This window comes from Ursus maritimus, unplaced genomic scaffold (genome assembly GCF_017311325.1).
Source record: "Ursus maritimus isolate PB19 unplaced genomic scaffold, ASM1731132v1 scaffold_17, whole genome shotgun sequence".
In the NCBI taxonomy this organism is placed as follows: Eukaryota; Metazoa; Chordata; class Mammalia; order Carnivora; family Ursidae; genus Ursus; species Ursus maritimus.
In genome coordinates, this window is record NW_024424119.1 from 760,412 (window position 1) to 775,964 (window position 15,553).

General features: G+C 42.7%; 1 protein-coding gene across 1 annotated transcript in view; it reads right to left on the minus strand.

Moving 5' to 3' along the window:
* The window catches only part of GLDC (glycine decarboxylase), a 98,756-nt gene that overhangs the window by 10,704 nt on the left and 72,499 nt on the right, over nt 1-15,553 (minus strand). Inside the window, exons 16-20 of the mRNA XM_040632315.1 lie at nt 12,390-12,515; nt 10,721-10,870; nt 9,232-9,344; nt 7,969-8,110; nt 4,971-5,082 (exon numbers count right to left, since the gene is read on the minus strand). Coding sequence (XP_040488249.1) covers nt 4,971-5,082; nt 7,969-8,110; nt 9,232-9,344; nt 10,721-10,870; nt 12,390-12,515 — 643 coding nt within the window. The remainder of the gene's footprint in view (nt 1-4,970; nt 5,083-7,968; nt 8,111-9,231; nt 9,345-10,720; nt 10,871-12,389; nt 12,516-15,553) is intronic.

A 15,553-nucleotide genomic window follows, 5' to 3' on the forward strand; every position in this document is an offset into this window, starting at 1 on the left:
GGGGGGGGGGTGAGATCATTTAAGTCTAGGAATCCCAAATACACAATTGTCCCTACCCCATTTTGGTAGCCCAGACTCAACTTTGACCTTGCTTCTCTGAGCCTCTGGCAGCCACCTCAGCACTGTGAGGGTGTGACAAGAAAGAAGGCTAATGAAGCTTGCTGCTCTGAAGGACGCCCAGTGGGCAGGAGCGGCAGAGGGACACATGATGGAGGAAAGCAGTCACTCTTGCTGGCAGGCAGAGGGCAGTCTTCCAAGGAGAAGTTCAGTCACGCGGAGCCCAGCACCCCTAACACAAAGCCTGCGTCTGCAGGGCCCCCACCACAGGCAGGCGGTTTGGGAAGAGCTCCATTTTCAAAATGAGGTTCAGATGTTATTTTCTAAATCCATAGCCTAATGTGTTCAAATGGAAATGGTGGAATTTCAGCATATCTCTCTCTTTCTGTACTTGAGCCCTGAAAGGGGTGAAATTGAAACTCGGTGGCTGTCAGAGGCCAGATCCCAGGATGTTCATCTTTGTTTATACTTTTTAAGGAGGAAAGATACATAAGCTTTCTATGGCATACGGTGAGTCAGGGCAATCTGAAGTAGAAATTAGATAAACTGGTCAGCACAAATTTTCATTTTCTCTGAGTAGATGTTCCTGCTGGGCCTAACCATGACTATAGCCGAGAGTCTGAAAAGATACCAAGTCAAAGGAACAAGGAAGGGAGGGTGGCATGATGGAAAAGCAAAATAACAGCGGCTTCGCTCTACGCCTGGAGCATCGTCCCATCCGCTCCGCATCCTCGGAGTGACTGCCTAGAGATACATGGAACTCGCTGGCTAATTACTCTATAAAACTTAGCTGGGCAATCAGGGCTTGGTCAAGCTCTTCAGTTGCAGGGACCATAACTAATAGAATCAAAACTGAACGCTTCCCTGGAAATGAGGTTGGGTAGGTGGGGCCTCTGGCCTCAGGAGGGTCACTTCCTGGCCTGGGATGCGAAGGTCCAGCCCCTGAGGCCCATGTCTGCCCATAAAGGCCACTGGGAAACCAACTCAGGAACAGGAATTTCCAGGCAGCATTAGGTTTGTCTAAGGTCAAAAAGGGATGGCCATTTAAGAAACTGAAACGTAAATAAAACATTGGGCTACTAATAAAGTGGCCTACTCCGCTGACAGAAACTTCATTTAGATCAAACAGTGAGCTTAGCCTCCCACAAGAGGAGACATCTCTGAATTTTATTCCTCTTTTTAAAAAGGTACCATCTTAAAAAAAAAAATTCTCAACTGGATGTCTTTCAATAAATAAGAATTTATCATTAAAACAAAACAAAACAAAAAGGTACCATTTTACCTGACGTAATTCTTTTCTTTCCTCATCTTAAATAGTACTGCTTCCCCATCCCAATTCTTGCCTGTCACTTCCTTGCTTCACAAAACCATAAGCCTTAGTGGTTTAGCTGGTATTTTCAAATCTCTCACAGAAACGGTTCACAAAGGGAAGCCTGGAGTTCATTAAAATTATTGCCTCACAGTCATCTGTAATCCCAGAGTCTTATACAGAACTAGTAAGTATGATTACGATGAATAACGGCCTTTTAATATTGCCGTTAGACATCTTGGAATACAATGTGTTTATTAAGAACATATCTATTTTGGGCCCTCAGGAGGTACAGTGATAATTCTTTTTTAGGCCCTAGAATACTCAGCTTCAAATTATATAATGAGTGTGTTTACCAAACCAAACATGAGACAATTTTTTATTTCATGAACTTTAGGATTGGGCAATAAAGTCTGTAATCACCAATAGATCTCTGCGTGGGATGAGAAATGTGATTTATTATTTGATTCTGGGATAAAATGTCAAAACAAATGGAAATTGCATCTATCATTTTGTGCTGCAAATCCCCTAGGACTGAGACAGTCTCTGCTTAAAGCAGTCACTCAAATGCTAAGCACATGGTAGGCACCTGAGAAACGCTTGCTTGCTCACTCCCCTCTCTGCGGGACTGCCACCACACCCCATGCAGTCCAGATCACACGCACTCTTGCTTTAAAACACAAAACTTCAGGTTGCACAACTGTGTGAACACACTAAAAATCAGTGAATTGTACATTTCAAGTGGGTCATTTGTACGGTATGTGAATTCTGTCTCAAGGAAGTTTTCAAATAAAGTTAATCATAAGTAAATTTCAAATACCTTAAAAAAACAAACAGATAAAAAACCCTAAACCTTGTCAATTAAAGCAAAAAGATCATTTTTCAACCACCGGAATGGCAGATACTTTGTTTTTGGTTGGTGTTGTTTTTCAGCCTGGCACTTGGTGTTCACTAGGCCCTGGTGTGATGGTCACTTCATACAATATTAGCACGAAATAAATTGGTACAAAGTCTCTGCGGGGACAAGGCCATGCATACCAAGAGCTTAGATGCATTCATACTCTCTGAGATAATAATTTTTCTTCTACAGCTCTAACCTCAGGAAATAATCAGAAATGTTTTTTAAAAATCTAAATAAAAGATATTCATTGCAGCATTGTTACAAACGCAAAGCAAACAACTAGGGGGAAAATACTGTAGAAGTACCCGAATCCAATGTAGCTACTTTCAAAGAACATTTAATGACAGGGAGAAATGATCACAATATAAGATAAAGTTAAAAAATAGGACACTGTATTTGTAATATGATCGCAATGGTCTAAATGTAAGATAAGAAGCAATACAGCCAAATTATTAATAGTGGTTATGTCTGCTTGACGAGACCATGGATCATGTAGACCTCCTTCCTCATGGTTTTTATTTTCCAAACCTTCCATGTTGAGCACATACAAATTACTTACATAATCAGACAAAACAAATACTGAAGTTAATCCTGAAGGCCGATACATACGCAGGATGCATTTCACAGGGCAGGAGCTATATTTGAATGAATTAATTAGTAGCTCTTGTAGATTCTTTAATACCCACCTCAGAAGCATTTTATTGTGTTACTTAGAAACCTATTGCCCACAACCTTCTTTCCTAATCTCTGGGGAGCATTCCTAACCAGAGCTTCTAGTTATTTAGCTCTTTTTCTATTTTCAAACTCCAGACTAACCCTTTGGATACATATTTTTAAGGCAAGACCAGCCTTTAAATTAAAGATCACAGATGTAGACGTATACTGCACCCGAGCTGGAGAAACAAAGAGCCGAAGAGAGGCCTCATTCTTGTGGCCCATGCTGCTTATTGACTGCTGTCTCTCTGCTCCAAGCTCCAAGTCCCCCTCTGTCCCTGCCGCCAATTCCGTGCCCATGGCCAACGTGCAGCACATCTGTCTAGCTCTCAGCGCCATCTCCTCCCACCACCTCCAGGATGACTTTGTTCCCCCTCTATTATTCCCACTATTGTAGCTTCACTCTCCCCTCTTCAAATCCTTTTCTCTGGCAGTTTAAAATCATGTTCTTTTCTTATTCCAAAACAAACCTGGATCCTGTTGGAGCAGCTCCCACCTGTCCCCCTGCCTTCACTACCAAACTCCCCCAAACCGCGAATGCCTCTCCCTTCTTCTCCCCACCCTCGGTCCACTTCTCAGCTCATTTCCATTTGGCATCTTTTTTGCCCTGATTCTTTCAAAGGTCACCAAAGTGTTCCTAAATGTTAAAGGCAAGGTTCTTTTTCAGACTCATGTCATAGGACCAGTCTCTCTCCCTGTTGTGCAAGACTCTGTGCATTATGGTGGGCCAGGCGTGACTGACAGGTACAGGTGCTAGAGAATGGAAGCAGGCACAGTCTTTACCCTGCAGGAATTCAAGGTCTGCTGGACAGAGAAACCGAGTGGGAGAAATCCTCAGTAGTGGAGGGAGCAAATGAAGGAGTAGTTCTGTCTGCCAGAAAAAGGAGGCTTCAGGGAAGAGGTGAGGCCAGAATAGAGACAGACAGGACAAGCAGGGCCTTTTCTCGGGAGAGGCACTGTGACAAATGCGGCAGAGGTTCTAAAGCTGCCCCAACCATGGAGTCTTCCCTCACTAGGTACCCCTTTTCTGCTCATCCCTGTTCATGTAGCCATTTGCCTGAGGGGTTTTGCTCTATTTCTCAAAACTCTTTTCTTGGGTTTCACCTTTTCTAAGGGTCTGCCCCTAGATTCTGTGCCCATAGCCAAATTTCTGCAAATCTGTCTGGCTCCATCCCCTCCCATCACTTCCAGGGTGACTTTGTTCTCCCTTCTATTATTTCCACTATTGGACCTCTATTTTCAGCATAAGAGGCTTGCATAGAATTTCTCTTCACACTCAAATAATCAGTAACTAAGTCCTATTGATTCTACTTCTAATAGGATGCTCATCCCCTGCCATTTTCTTAATGACATTACCATTCTCTTAATCCTGTCATTCCCCTGCTCAAAAAAACCTTTCATGGCTCTTGAAACAATCCAGTCATCTGGCTCAAGGTTAAAGTTGAGAGCCAAGACAGTCAAGGCCCTAAGCTGCCTCTCCAACTTCATTCTTCATCTGTTCCCCTTTTTCCTATCCCATCCATCAACCCCCCCAAAGCTTTCCGCCACCTAGACAACTCTGGCTTGCTGCAGTATCTCTGTTTACTGGGGTCTGCTCCTCTCCCTTCCAGGCTCCTCTCAAAGGGTTCCTCCCAGAAGGCTCTCCCAATTACTCTGCCCTTCCTCTGCCCAGTCTGAATTACTCCACTCTTCTAGAGGCATTCCCATAGCACTTTGTGAGGTAAGGATCTCGCGAGGTTTATGTATACATCTCTCAGCGGTGTGGCTTCTTGTTGACCTGGGGTGTATACACTAACCACATCACATAGCCTTCCGAATAGTGATACTCCTAAACTGTTCACTAAATGAAGTCAGTTCCAAAATATCTGTGCTCTTCTCTGGTATATGCTAAGAAACAGAAGTTTCCTACCCACTGCAGAAAACCACATCTACTAGGTCAAACTTGCTCAGGAAAAAACCAAGTGACGGTAAACTAAGGTTGATACTTGCCTCTTGCACCCCGGAAAAGGACTCTGTAGTGTTTTTCTAATCGCTTGGCCATGTAGTTGGCATTTAATATAGCAATTTCTGTGGCCTGTTTAAGGCCCTTGCCTCCCATCATCTGTAAGAGAGAGAAAAAGAGTCATCAACCACAGAACAGGTAAACCCAGTGGACACTAACCAAAGACACCCCCAAACAAATCCCGCCCACAAGGGAAGTCAGCCTACCATCACTGCATTACAAATGGGTATAAAATCCCAACAAGGAGGTCTGCCAGTCTTCTCTAAGCCTGAAATAAATTTCAGTTTTCTCCTTGGAACATAACTTTATATTTCTTATAAAAGTAACTAAGTGGTAAAAGAGTAACAACAAGGAACAAAGTAACAAAGCTTACAACAGGGCAAAATTGGCTGACTATTTTGTTATCTAAAGAGGAAAAAGAGTAAGATACTCTTAATCACAGGAAACAAACTGAAGGTTGCTGGGGGTGGAAGGATGCGGTAACTGGGTGATGGACATTGGGGAGGGTATGTGCTGTAATGAACACTGGGTATTCTCTAAGATAGATGAATCAAAGACCTGTACCCCTAAAACAAATCATACATCACATGTTAATCAACTGAATTTAAATCAAATAGAAGAAAAGAAAAAATAAAGAGGAAAAAGAATTTTAAATTACATGCATTTGGGAGAGGTTTTGTTGCTTACTGTGAATTTGAGATCTGAAATTTGGCCAGAAATCTCGTGCCATCTTGACCAAAATCCCCACTGAATCAATTTTGTATGGTTTGTCTTACAGTTGTCCATAGTCAGGATTATTTATATGTTTAACAACTACCAGGTTTGATCTTATCCTTTTCTGGTAGTTTCTAAATCAGGGTGAACATTATCACCAGCAAAGAGCTTAAAATCAAGACTGCTGACATTCTTCCCAGAATACCTCATGTATGATGGAGGCTTGGTATATATTAAATACATAACTAATATAGGACGAATGAGAAAGCATCAAATAAAACAGGGATACCAACGTCCAAAGCAAGGAGAGGACACATTTTGCCAAGCTGGACAAAGAAGGGTTCCCAAAGAAAGAGTTAGAATTTGAGTGGAAATCTAAAAATGGGTAGAATTTGGAGAGGCAAAAAGAAAGGGGAAGGAGCTCCAGGGGATAAGAATGGCAAAAACCAAGGTGTAGAAGTGAAGGCATAGGGTTGCAGTCTGGGGGTTACTGTAAAGGCTGGTGGGCTGCGATGACCTCTTATAAGCCTCAAACCTTTCCTATGAAGAGCTTGGATTTGGTTCAGTGGCTCTCAACTCATGCATCAGAGTCATTTGGAAAGTTTGATGGCCCATGCCCTACATCTCATATGCTGAATTTGATTCTCTCTGGGATGGGGCCTAGGCATGCACATTTTGGGAAGAATCCCCTAAGGATTCTGTGTACGCTAGTAAGACCGAGCAGTAAAGGCAAAGGGAAACCAGGAGATAATTTGGGCTCTTAGGGGGAACTCTGCAGTCCTATAGAGTGTCCAAGACGGACTGAAGCAGGGAAAGAAGGTAGTTCTCGTGCCCGGGTGGCAAGTAACAACAGCCTGAAATAAAGGGGGGTCCAGGTCAGAGAGGTAGCTTAAAATCTATTTTATTTCACTTTTAACTGAGGTTCTGTCTGGTATTCCTGGCATATGGCCAAACCAGCCTTGGGGCATTTATTTTCTGTATGTGGGAAATCATCTCTAACCCAAATATATCCATATGAAACAATCCAGGTTTACAGGATCTAGGGACCAAAAAGGAACCTGGGAATAAGATTCTGTTTGCAAAGAAGCAGACCTTTATTATGATTGTTTTTGTTGTTACTATTTGTAAAACAACTCAAATATCATTTTTAAAAGGAGGTTTTAGTCTCTGAGGTACAGAATTGTTGTTCCAGCTTCCCAGAAAGTTTTCATTAAGAATCATAAATGCCACACTGTTTAAGAATAACAGCCAGCCCCACAGAGCCATCCAGCATGACTTGCATAGCTGAGTTTTGTAGTCTTGTTTCACCAGAAGCCACCCTTCCTTTAAGGAGGAAAGCCAGTTTGGGAAAGCTGCCCTAATTAGCTGCTGAACAAGTGTTCTGTCCAGTGCACAGTCTTGTCAGCCCAGGGGGTGGGCAGGCCCGTTTGAACAAGAGCCGTATAAAATAAACTCTAGCTCTAGAGTTTTTTGGAGAAACACAAAGAAAGGAAAGCTGTTCTCTAACAAAGTCTAATTACCCCAGAGAGTTACAGTTCCACAGGCTCTAAAGGGCAAAGAGCTTTGGGAAACTACCACATAAGCAAATTTCTGCTATTTTGTATCTTATCTTCCAGGTTCCTAAGAAATATAAAGCAATGTGAGATTTATTCCTAAAATTTATCCCAGGATTTCAACTAAGCGTAATAATTAGTACGTGCACTGTTTTTCACTTGCAAGGGGCTGTACAAATCCTACAGGAAACTAAAATCACATAGCCAGAACATCCATATGACTCATGGAACGTAACTCGGTCTGCAACAACGTATCTGGCATTTCAGTTTCTGTGATGTGAAGCCCACTATGAGGACCCAAAGGAAAGAGCACCGTGAAGAAGAGACGAAATACATTTTATCTGATCTCTTTCAGAAGGTTTCTTCCACCCAAGTCAGCAATCTTCACTGAATCACATCTCAGATCATGGATTTTTTCTTTTTTCAAAATAAATATATTTTATTTATTTATTTATTTGAGAGGGAGAGAAAGGGGGGGTGGACGAAGAGAGAGAATCTGAAGCAGACTCTGAGCTGAGCGCAGAGCCCCACACGGGGCTCAGTCTCACAACTGCGAGATCATGACATGAGCCAAAACCAAGAATTGGATGCTTAACCAACTGAACCACCCAGGCACGCCTGGATTTCTTCATTTTTAAGTCGAGGAGAAAGTCTGCAGTCTTAGTTTCCCACACACCTATCACACCCTTTGCCCACCTAACACAGTCACAGGCCTCACCTTAATATAGGCCCAGGAAATGGGCAAGATGGAACTGGAGCCCCACGGGGCTGCGCTGACAGTACCCACAGGCCGGTCATCCTCATTTGGCTTTACCGAGATGATGGGGTGATTGGGCAAGAAAGGGGCAAGATGCTTCTTCCTGTTATGTTTAAACACAACTTCAGAAGATATAAAAAAAGATCCAGACCAACCAAACAGGCAAGTGCTGAGCCCTCTCAGAAAGCTCTATTCCTAGTAGAGGAACTCAGAGTGGAAAGGACCTGACACCTGCTGAGAAACAGATGTTCAGGAAATACTCCTTCCTTCCTCTTCTTCACCAGCCATCAGTGTCCCCGTGGCTCACCTGAGAACTATGGCAGACGATTTGTCACAGACAGGCAGCCATGAAATAGCTTGCAATCCATGGACTTATCAGGATGTGGGGACCTCCCAGCCCCACGCCCCACATTCTTTCCCAAGGCATCTAAGGGATAGAGGGTGCTGCTGAGAGGGAGCCCCATGGGCCTACGCATCGGAAGCCAGCACATGAACATCACTCCTCCATGTCCCCCATAGCTGAAGTATTGAGGTGCCCCCACTTGTTACAAATCATAATAATCAAAAAGAAAAACAGGAAAAAGCAAGAGGGCGAGGCTCCCAGCAACCTGAAGACTGGGCCCTTTGGTCCATTCTTGGAAAACTGAAGAAACATAATCACCATGCTATACATGTTACACATCTTATAGATTAAAGTTTGTACCCTTTACCAACCTCTCCCTACCCACCCACCCCCTGCTCCCCAGCCCTGGCAAGCACTTTTCTCCTATGAGTTCCTTTTGTTGTTGATAGATAATTCACTTTCAATGTAACCATCAGCTGCTTTCTTTTAAAAGAATGAAAAAAAAAAAAAAAAGAAAGAAAACCTTCTTGGAAATCTAAATTAAAGTCTAAGAGGCACTTGCAGGTGCTAATATTCCAGTTCAGACCCATAATGCTCCAGTAAACTCTATTCATTGCTCTGCTAATAAACCCGCCCTATCTATGTATGACTGGGAGCTTAGTGTGGCCAACTGGGCACTGTGGTTAATAAAATCTACTTATGCTCATCTTTGGACGTTCCCTAAATCACCCTTCTCACTGCTTCTCTCCCAGCCCCTACAGGCACACTAGATATGAAGGTGTCCATGACCCTTGAAGACCTTGATGAGAACAGCGAATTTGGGGCCATTCTTTCATTCTTAGTCTCTAAAACCTTCCTGAAACAAGCAGCCCAGAACTCACACGCCGATGGGCCCCATGCCAGGGCCGCCTCCTCCGTGGGGAATGCAGAAGGTCTTGTGAAGATTTAGGTGTGAGACATCAGACCCAAAATCTCCAGGACGACAGATTCCCACCTATCACAAAGGGAAAGAGCCAAAATCAAAAGTCAAGAACTTGAAAGGGTGCTCTGGAAAGGTGGCCATGCTATATACTGTGGCCTCTCCCTTCTGAGGAAAGGCAGGCAGAGCTGTTCACAAAAATGTTCTCAATACCGGCCAAGATCTGCCGTCAACACCTCGCATCCCATAGGCAGCCTGGCTTACGGTTTCTATGGAAACAGCAACTGACCATTTAGCCTAATTTAGATTTTAAAATACGCATTTAACTATACAGTCAATTCCTAATTTTCCACCACAAGAGGGAGGAGAGGAAGCACCCTGAGCAAAGGGAAGTACCTCCTTGCTGCAGAAACAGATTACTTTCACCCCCGCAATGTTACCTCCCCTGCATGGTTGGCTTTGAGTGTCATGTACTTTGGGTACACCAGTGGAAGGGGATGAAAGGCTGCCTGAGAAGATGCTGAGCCAAGGGAAAGGAAGGGAGGCTGAGAGTTTTCCTGAGACCACTCTAATACCAGCCACAACATTCAACAGGCCTTCCTGCCACTTTGGCATTAGGGCTAATTTTCAATGTGTCCAAAGATGAAGAGTACATTAATGCTATTGAAGCAATAGACAATCCCTGGACGACACTTAGAAGGGAACCAGACAGAAGTAAAGAAAGGTAGAAAGAACTTGAAATGATAGAATAAAATAAACCAAAACCAAAAACAAACAAACAAAAGACAAAACCAACCCACAACCACAACCACAACTATAAACAATGACCAAGAAGTTAAGAAAACTGGAAGATGATGATATCCTCTTCTCCAATGGGCCCTACAGCATTTGCTCCAGGGTGCACATTACACAGAACCCTCCCCCTCTCACCCTCCCTCTCTCACTCTATCACACACACACACACACACACACACACACACACACACACACCCCACATAAGTAATCAGGATTGGCCCTTCAGGACAGAACTATTCAGCCACTTTACATTGAAGAAGTTGAAGCAGATTAATGGCTTTTTCATTGTCATGGGATGTTGTGGGAGATCAACATTCGTAGTGGCCAGAACCTGGGTCGGAACTCCCTTGGGAAGGGAGTCAAGTGACCTTCTCTTGGTAGCATCCCTAGAGAGATCACAACCTCTGACGAACTAAGGATATTCAGTTCATTCCCTGCATCCTGTCAATCTCTTTACCTCCTCCCCAACTTTCAATCATCTCCTTAAAATCTAATCTCAGTGAAATTGCAGTACTTTGCTTGAAATTGGCAATAAAGAAAGTCAGCCACAGTTCTGAATTCAGTATCATGTTTTAAGACAATTGTCAAGAAGTCAGAGGAAAAAATCTTTTTCTGACTTAACCATTTTCCCGGGGAGTCCCTCTTGTGTTGCCTACCTGCGCATTCATATTTGCCCCATCTAGATAGACCTGTCCTCCATGTTGGTGAATCAGGTCACACACATCGCCAATGTGCTCTTCAAACACTCCATTGGTGGATGGGTATGTAATCATGATTGCTGCCAGGTTCTCCTTGTGTTTATCCACCTGTGGGATAGAAAAGAGCAGAGGGAGACAAAGGAGGAAATGTTTATTGGCCAAACCCTTTCTTTTTACTTTACAGAATTAGGAAAGATGAAGTCTTTTTTCATTTCTAGAATTCCCTCAAAGTATGATGACAATAACCATTCACAGCCATTACTCTTTTCTTAAGTCATTCCAAAGAAATAACAAAATGCCTTTAGGGTAGGTCTCCATGATCAAGACCTAAAAGACTATTAGGAAGATCTTTGGGTATTTTAGGCTCAAGTCCCCAAGGCTTTCCCTCAATAATTATTTCAGAACTTTTTGGTTCCAGACATGTCTGTTCTCACAGTTAATCTCTCTCTGCTCATCTTGCTGTATCCACCCCTATTCCATTTCCCTCTCATTCTCTTGAAATTAGAATTCCCATAAGGAGTGTTCCGCTCTGATAAAAAGAAATCTCCCTCACGTTTCCTTTTCACAGAAAGCAAACATATATAAAAGGCACATTCCTGTTTTTCTGGCCAGTGAGTCAGAGCACGCTCATGTGGAAATGAAAAAAAAATTTTTTTTAAAGGTCATATTCTATATTGGGGAAACTTAGTAATTACAACTACTGCCCCAGAATATCTGTTGGTAAAAACTTTGTGGGCTCTGGAAGGGTGGGGATGGATGGGAGAGATGAGCAATGCTGTTGTGTTTTCAGTTTCTTTTGAAGGCAGTTACATGAAGTTCTCAGTCTCCATGCCTAGTAATCCTGACAAAAATCACATTGCTATTCAACTGATTTCCTTCCCTCTTAAGATGCAGCCTCCAGTCCACCAGTGGAAAGCAGATACAGTTGCTAGGCAACCTCTTCCTGGAGGTTGGGAGGTTGGGAGTGGGGGTTGGTGTTGCAGGAAGGAGGTGGAATGCTGCCCGAAATTCAGCAGGTAATGGCTGGGACAGTCACACACATTTGCAAAATCTACATTTATGTTTTAATTCCCAGCACAAAGATTGAGAATAACTGTGACTGCCAGTTTGATCATTAATGGGGGAAGGGGGGGAAGGTTGGGCAGGAAGGAGGATGCAGGCAGGCCCTGCAAGGAGAATCCTTACTATGACATGAATAATTCATTCAGTTTCTTACATATGCATTAAGAGGATGGGATTTCAGTTCAAAGGATCTTCTCCCGGTTAGTGAAGGAAGAAGTAGACTATGTTTGGTTTTATTATGGACCAAAAATGTGACTGCTGCATTTTATTTTTCTAATAGAGACAGTTAGGTTTTCTGATTTTACACCATTTTCCCCAGACCCATTCAGAGGAGGAACTGCAGTCTTTTAATAAGAATGCAAAGAAAGGGGCAACCCCCTTGGGTCCCCTCCCTCTTTGGGAGCTGTGTACTATCACTCAATAAACTTTGTTTTGCTGCCCACCAAAAAAAAAAAAGAAAAAAAAATCGAAGAAAGATAACATTGATATAAACCATGCAGTCTCTTCTCCCCAGCAAATATTCCCAACCCAGACCTCGCCCATCTGTTTAGTGGAAGACGGGTACCATGGCCTTGAGGTGAGCTGTGTCAATATTCCCGTATTTATCCACCTCCACAGGCTGAATCTTCATGCCTGCCATGTGGGCACTTGCAGGATTGGTCCCATGTGCTGATTTTGGAATGAGGCAAACCTTAGGAAAGGAGTGAAAGGAAGGAGAAAAAACCATCACCAGGCTTTTCATGGCAGAAAAGTGCTACGACACGCTTGGAACACAGATTGAATAGGCGCCACATGCTTTATTTAAACTGATCATGAACGCCTTAAAATCTGCTACAATTTCAATATTACTGTAGTGTAAAACAATGCCCAAAAGAGGAGTTTGCATTTGAATCCACAAATATTGCTCTTTAAAGAGTCATGTAATATTAATTAGTACTCTCCTCCCTTATCTCGGCAGACCAAAAACCAGACCCAGGGTTATTCTGACCTTGCTCAGTTATAAATGTAGAAAGTATCTTAAAAGAACATAAGGTTGGAAGTTAAACTCTAGGACCCAAGTGCCCAAATCATAGCTTCAATGCTCTGCTTGGCTTTGCTGAGATCCAGAAGAGATGATAATGGTAGATATAATTCCAAGGCCTTCCACTGCTGATACATCAATTATGTCACCATTTACTGGGTGCTTATTCTGTGCAATGACTTGTTAGTTGCCATAAGAATCATAAAGTGAGCATGAAAGCGTGTCCTGTGTTCATGGACAATACTGGCAAATGTATAAACAGGTGCCACAGGAACTCAGAATAAGGGGGTGTCACTTCAAGCGGAAGAGGTAAAGGGAAAGTGTTTCAAGAGCTAGATCTTAAGCTAGCATTTAAAGATGAGTTGAATTCTTACAGAAGGTGGATGGTGGGTACAATTTTAGAATTCCCAGATTTAAATCATTTTCATTTCCTCCTACAAGTCACACGAACACAAGCAAACACACATGCTCTGGTCGATGTGACGGTGCTGCACTACAGGAAAGGGCATCACAGAGTCTCCCCAACAGAAAGCAACTAGGAGAAGCAATGATCACTCTGAAAATGATCCTCCCTTTTTAAAATCCCAGGACCAATACTGCAACCCCTTGAAGAGAAATGGATGGGCGTTATAGAAATGGGCTTATAAAGGGGAAACTGCTTACAGCTCTTTCCTCAAAAACAGCAAAGTTGTCTACTTAAGCAAAACACATGTGTACGCAAAGGCAAACTATCACTCTTCTGTTGATAGAAAGTTTGTGCCTCTTTTGAATGGTTACTGGTCTCATGCTGGTGACGAGGTGTGTCCTCAAATTCTTTTTCTAAATTAAATGCTTCCCTATTGTATTGACTTTCTTTAATTTCTCAGAACCAAAGTCCCTTGTCCTTTCCCATAAAGTATTTTTATTCTCCCACCAGATCTTTGGATAAAAGGATCCCTTCCGGGCAGAACACTGATCAAGAAGGAAAAGGCAGGGGCGCCTGGGTGGCTCAGTCGTTAAGCGTCTGCCTTCGGCTCGGGGTGTGATCCCAGGGTCCTGGGATCGAGCCCCGCATCGGGCTTGCTGCTCCACTGGGAGCCTGCTTCTTCCTGTCCCACTCCCCCTGCTTGTGTTCCCTCTCTCGCTGGCTGTCTCTCTCTCTGTCAAATAAGTAAGTAAATAAATAAATAAATAAGAAGAAGGAAAAGGCAAATATTAAAAATGAATAGAATCGACTACACTCAAATAAAAAATTTTTTAAAGATTTTATTTATTTTTTTGACACAGAGAGAGAGAGCATGCACAAGCAGGGGGAGGGACAGGCAGCGGGAGAAGCAGACTCCCCACTGAGCAGGGAGCCTGAGGTTGGACTCAATCCCAGGACCCTGGGATCATGACCTGAGCTGAAGGCAGAAACTTAACTTACTGAGCCACAGAGGCACTCCCAAGTAAAAAAAGATTTTAATGAATATAAAATATTGGTTAAAGGCCTAAGTTAAGAATTTGTACCAGGGAAGTTCTGTTGAAATAAAAACATTCAAGGTAAAAATGTCAACCATCCTGTGGTACACTGAATAATGGGCCCCCCAAAATGTCCAAACCTGATCCCCAGAATCTGTGGATGTTACCTTATGGCAAAAGGGACTTTGTAACTATGATTAAATCAGGCTCTTGAGGTGAGAAATTATGGATCTTGAAACCTGGATTATCAGTTGGGCCCTAAATATATTCCCCAGTATTCTCAGCAGAGGGAGGCAGAAGGAGGTCTGACCACAAAGTAAGGAGAAAATGTCATGAATGAACAAGAGGATGCAGTGAGGGCAGGAGGGGGCCCCAAGCCAAGGAATGCAGGAGGCCTCCAGAGAGGCAAAGAAACAGATTCTCTCCTGGATCCTCCAGAAGCAGCTAGCCTTGCCAACACCATGACATTAGCTGCGGGAAATCCAATTCTAGACTTCTGGACTCTATAACTGAGAAAATAATTTTTTGTTTTCTCAAGCCAGTGAGTTTGTGAGAATTTGTTACAGCAGCCACAGGAAACTAATACATATCCTGACATAAGGCGGCAGAAAGAGAAAAGTCTCAGTTTTATCAATGACTCATTTATATGTTGCTGTTACACATTTCTGGTTTTCTATGTGGAAATAGGAAACTTTATTTAATAATTTTTTTGGGAAACTTTTTAATGGTAATTTTTCCTCACTTTAAAATTGTGGGGTCACAAGGGACAGGGAAATAACGGGACCCAGATTTAATGCATTAGTTTATATAAAACAATCCTCTTTGGTGCATTTATGACCATTTAGGTGGATGCTACGTTTTTTCAACTTCCCAATGTACCCGGCATAGACCCAACCCCATAGCTCATCCTCCAACACTTGCTGAACGAGTGAGAGATTAAGGAGGAGTGCTTCTTTGCAAAGGAAATAAATTTCTTACCACTAATAAAATCTAACAACCAAAGGCTACTACTTCATCTCAGGTACTTGGGAAGAGAAAAAATACTCCCATACATATTTTTGGGTTGGGGGTGGTTTTTGGTGTTTTCTAGGGTTTAATATTTTCCCTTTGTATAAGAATCTCGTCTCTGATCAGCAAATGTGAGTTAATATTTGACTAGCAAATTGAATTATTAATTATAATGGGTTTAAGACAGTGCCTGGTAAGTATTTGTTAAATAAATTTGTATTCTCCCAGATTAAACTGGTAAATCAGGAACTTGACTGTTG